The sequence below is a fragment of the Sinocyclocheilus anshuiensis genome, unplaced genomic scaffold, assembly GCF_001515605.1.
Source record: "Sinocyclocheilus anshuiensis isolate Anshui unplaced genomic scaffold, SAMN03320099.WGS_v1.1 scaffold306, whole genome shotgun sequence".
Taxonomy (NCBI): Eukaryota; Metazoa; Chordata; class Actinopteri; order Cypriniformes; family Cyprinidae; genus Sinocyclocheilus; species Sinocyclocheilus anshuiensis.
In genome coordinates, this window is record NW_015544175.1 from 1,711,515 (window position 1) to 1,715,903 (window position 4,389).

Here is a 4,389-nt window from a genome sequence, read left to right on the forward strand (position 1 = left end):
ATAAATTGTGTTAATTATAAATACAGTGGTTAAATTTAAAAAAACATTTCTATTGCTTTTTGTTTTAAAAAAGGTTATAAAAATGTCAATAATTATCGATACCGAACGATATGAAACATTCTATCGACGATAAATTTTTTAGCTATATCGCCCAGCCCTAGACTCTACTAACCAAAAGGATGTACCAGCAGTTCAAGAACAATTCCCTGTCTACCTGAAGATAGACTTTAAATGAGACACCCACCTATAGCATAAACAAAAATGTAACAATGAAGAGAGAGCTGCAATACAACCTAAAACACACCACTCATTTCACCTTGCAACTGAATAAAAATGTGATCAATAAAAATAATAAAAAAGTGATCAAATATACCAAGACTTCCTATTACATATCAGAATTTATCAGACAAAAGTGTGGCAGAATGGGTTTCTTCATTACCTGTAGGGGGTGCTGGTTGAATGGTGACTGGTGGAGATTTCACTACAGGCAGAACGGTAGTCTGGAAAGGCTGGATGATGATGGTCTTATTCTGAAGGGGGGCTGCAGCATGGGAGATGGGCACAGTGGTAATGAGTGGTTTAGGCTGAATGGAAACCTTGGAGCTAAACTGAATGAGTCTCTTCGCTGGTTGGAGAGGCTTTGCTGTGTGAACAAATGTATCATCTGATTACAAATAGAAGAAGACTAGAAAAATTATTCAAATAAGGAAATTAATGTACTTCACCTACCTTTTGACTGACTGGTCCTCTTGGAAGGCTTCCTCTCAGCAGGTGCCTCAGCAAAGCTGCTTGAGTCAGAGCAGACAGACAGCGGAGAGGGCTGAGAATGCCAGGAGACTGGAGACAGTGCCTCATCCTTAAAAAACGACATAGAAAATATGAAAAAAAAAATGTAAAGAGTGTAGCAGCATAGGGTAGGAAAATCATGAAAAGCCGTCAGAGCCCTTACATAGAAAAAAGAGAACTGAAAGTGCACTCAAGCATGGGAATACTGGGGTGTGAATCCAGATGGTCTAGAAGTCTACATACAGTATCATTACTTAACAGTTTGCACATATCAAACGACTGATCAGTTAAGCCATAAAAAGCTACAGAACACCTATGATACCACCCACTACTACCTTATGTTTTAATGCGTATTCAATTATTTCCTTGCTGGTTATAACCGGTCATGTTTCTTTAAACATGTTAAAAATAGTTCAACTTTTAAAATGCATCTAGTCCCCTGCATTTAGTTTCATTCACCCATCCATCTACTTTAGAAAGCAAGAGCGTGCTTCCTGTACGTGTGTACGTCCCTTTACAGGTTGTTGCATCATTCAGAACAACGTGTGTTAACATTCAGTATGTGTTATGCAAACTACAACAAACATTTTGGCATGTTAAACAATACACTGACTTCAACCACTTAGCTTTTTAGTTTCCTTCTCATCAAGACTGTGAAGTGACACTGAGATTCAAGTGTTCAGGTTTTTGATAAAACAATGTGCATTTGTCAGTGATATTTCAGTTCTTTGAAACCTTGAAAGGGACACTAGGTGATTTTGAACAGTCAACACACATATTACAAAATAAGACTTGACACTTCTCAGTGTGAGATTAATTAGTTTGATGATGCGATGAGAGCCGATTAAGGAATTCGTTAACACACTGGACTCTTAATTAGACACCTAATTCACATGGGTGTATGTGTGTGTCTGCCCTATTGATCTCTGAACTACAGCAGCCGGCAAGACCAGTGAAGCTCAAACACACTTCATCTGTGCCTCTGACTGATTAAGTCAACAAATAAAGACAAAAAACAGAAATGTAGTTGTGTGTATGTAACAAAAACAAATTTATAAAATAAACTATATAAATATTATAATATATAAGATACACCAAATATTATTTTTATAAAATTTTGTGTCTCATTTGATATTACACTATATATATATATATATATAGAGATATAGATATAGATAGATAGATGTAAAAAATAAATAAATAAATTGCATGCAGGTTAGTTTCTCTGTGATTGTAAACAGCGTAGAGTTCAAAAACACTGGACATTTTTCAAATCACACCTTGACAAATAAGATGCAAATTTCAGTGGGTAGAAATGCTAAAGGACTGCGTATTTGTTTTGGGGTGGAGTTTGACTCACATGTGTGGAGCACGGTGAGTTGGGCTCCACTGACGCAGGTGAGGACACTGAACTTAGTGTGTGGTTTGGTGACAGTGAGTCCACTGTTACATCATTTGATATTACACTATATATATATATATATATATAGAGATATAGATATAGATAGATAGATGTAAAAAATAAATAAATAAATTGCATGCAGGTTAGTTTCTCTGTGATTGTAAACAGCGTAGAGTTCAAAAACACTGGACATTTTTCAAATCACACCTTGACAAATAAGATGCAAATTTCAGTGGGTAGAAATGCTAAAGGACTGCGTATTTGTTTTGGGGTGGAGTTTGACTCACATGTGTGGAGCACGGTGAGTTGGGCTCCACTGACGCAGGTGAGGACACTGAACTTAGTGTGTGGTTTGGTGACAGTGAGTCCACTGTTACATCACCATCTGTGAGAGCAGAAAAGGACAGAAATGCTTTCATACATTTCGCTTTGGTAATACCGGTACTTGAAATGTTTCTCTTAAATATCGAATTACTTTGAATTCATTGCTGCTATAGACATTCAGGAACATTTGAAAAGAGTGTCCAGTCCACTGAAAACTTAAAATTAGTACCTGATCGTGGGCTACCGTTTTCTCTCCAGCCATTTGAGTTCCACGTTGGGGGCTCAATGTCAAAGTTCAGGTCAGGAACAGAGGTGCCCTAATAGAGGGTAGATCCAAAATGCTTTTGATTTATGCTTAAATTGCTTACATTTTCTACAAATCTCTGGTTAAAGCTACGGTCAAACCAAAAAAAAAAAAAAAGCAATAAAAAAAATTGTCAGTCTTTAAAAGACACGATTCGATTTTCAAAATGCAATTTGAAAAAAGAAAAATTAAACCCATATGTGATAAACATGTAACATATTTTGCCAGATTGTCTTTGCAGGGGTTTGACTCACATAGCCTACACTCTCCACCAGAGCCTCCAGAAACTCGTCAGCATCCCCAAAATCCTCCAGCTCATCAAACAAACTGATATCTACAGTAAAAGACATTGTTGTGAACTTAAGTGCAGCCGAAGGCAGTGATGCACAACAAAGAAGTAAAGCCAACAAACAACGTGCTGAAAGCATGAGAGCAAGACAGGGAGTCAAAAAAGTATTAATTTCATAATCTTCTTTTGAGTTGTGGGTTCCTAACCAGGTCAAACTACCTGAAACCATTCACCCTGAGGTGTGATGTAACAAGCAATTTGGTATCAATTCCAGTTTCTTTTATATGTTAACCAAACCCTAACTGACACACTGTAATTTATTAGTTTAACTAGACCTGTGTTATTCACAATACGATATACTATACGAATATGAATATGAATATTATTTAAATATGAATGTATAAAGTATAACCCATAAACAAATGTGTAATGACACAAAGTTAAATAAACGAAGTTGTATTTGTCATATTCTACTAATATTTCATATTTATTTTCATGTTTATAATTTTGATTAAACTACATTTTAAAAATGAAGCCATAAAAACAACACTACGGATGAGCAGGAGACAGGGTCAGTTATCTACAGCACATTGAAAACGACTACATACAAGTCCTCTTTACGTATAGACACTTTACTACAAGTAAATATAGAAGTTGGCGTTTATCGCGAGCAGCACGCGCTGTCATGGATATTCCTAGAAAGTGTATCTTACCCCACTCTCCATCCTGATCGATGGAAATATCCCCCGCTTCCTTATTCATCATCGATGAATTCACGAAATCTAACATCAAATCTGACGACATTATGCCATGAACACATTAGTAAGGATTAAAAGTGAGTCGGATGATGATGAGGATTATCGCTGAGTTTTGTGTGGAGTTGTAAACACACGCATTTCCCGATTCTGATGAAACTATATAACAATAATGCAGCAAGTACACGTCTAGTTTGACGGTAACTCTACGGGTGCCGGAGTGTTCTTCTTCTTTTTTCTTGGCTTTTGCAACTTGTAATTATTGCATATCGCCACCTACTGTACAGGAGTGCGTAGAGGGACTTCGCAGATACATTACTTAGGAAAAAAAACAATTACACCAAACACCAACAGAAAAAAGAAAAATCCAAAGGGTTACCTTTTCGTTTTTAAATTCTTCTTATTAATCCAGTATTTTCAAGAAATATAAACAAAGCTTTGAATCGATTTCTTTCCATCCCTTGTTCTCTAAGAATATCTTCAATTTTATTTTCTTTTTCAATTTCCTGCCATTTCTGCCTGTATTCAT

The 4,389-nt window shown here is 36.2% G+C and overlaps 1 protein-coding gene across 2 annotated transcripts in view; it reads right to left on the bottom strand.

Annotated features, from left to right (window-relative positions):
* The window catches only part of LOC107696152 (cyclic AMP-dependent transcription factor ATF-6 alpha-like), a 39,077-nt gene extending 35,010 nt beyond the window's left edge, over positions 1-4,067 (bottom strand). For both annotated transcript variants that reach the window (XM_016496354.1, XM_016496355.1), the window contains exons 1-6: positions 3,819-4,067; positions 3,071-3,150; positions 2,742-2,829; positions 2,476-2,573; positions 730-856; positions 440-643 (exon numbers count right to left, since the gene is read on the bottom strand). In XM_016496354.1, coding sequence (XP_016351840.1) covers positions 440-643; positions 730-856; positions 2,476-2,573; positions 2,742-2,829; positions 3,071-3,150; positions 3,819-3,909 — 688 coding nt within the window. In that variant the 5' untranslated portion in view covers positions 3,910-4,067. The remainder of the gene's footprint in view (positions 1-439; positions 644-729; positions 857-2,475; positions 2,574-2,741; positions 2,830-3,070; positions 3,151-3,818) is intronic.
* Positions 4,068-4,389: the final 322 nt, after the last annotated feature.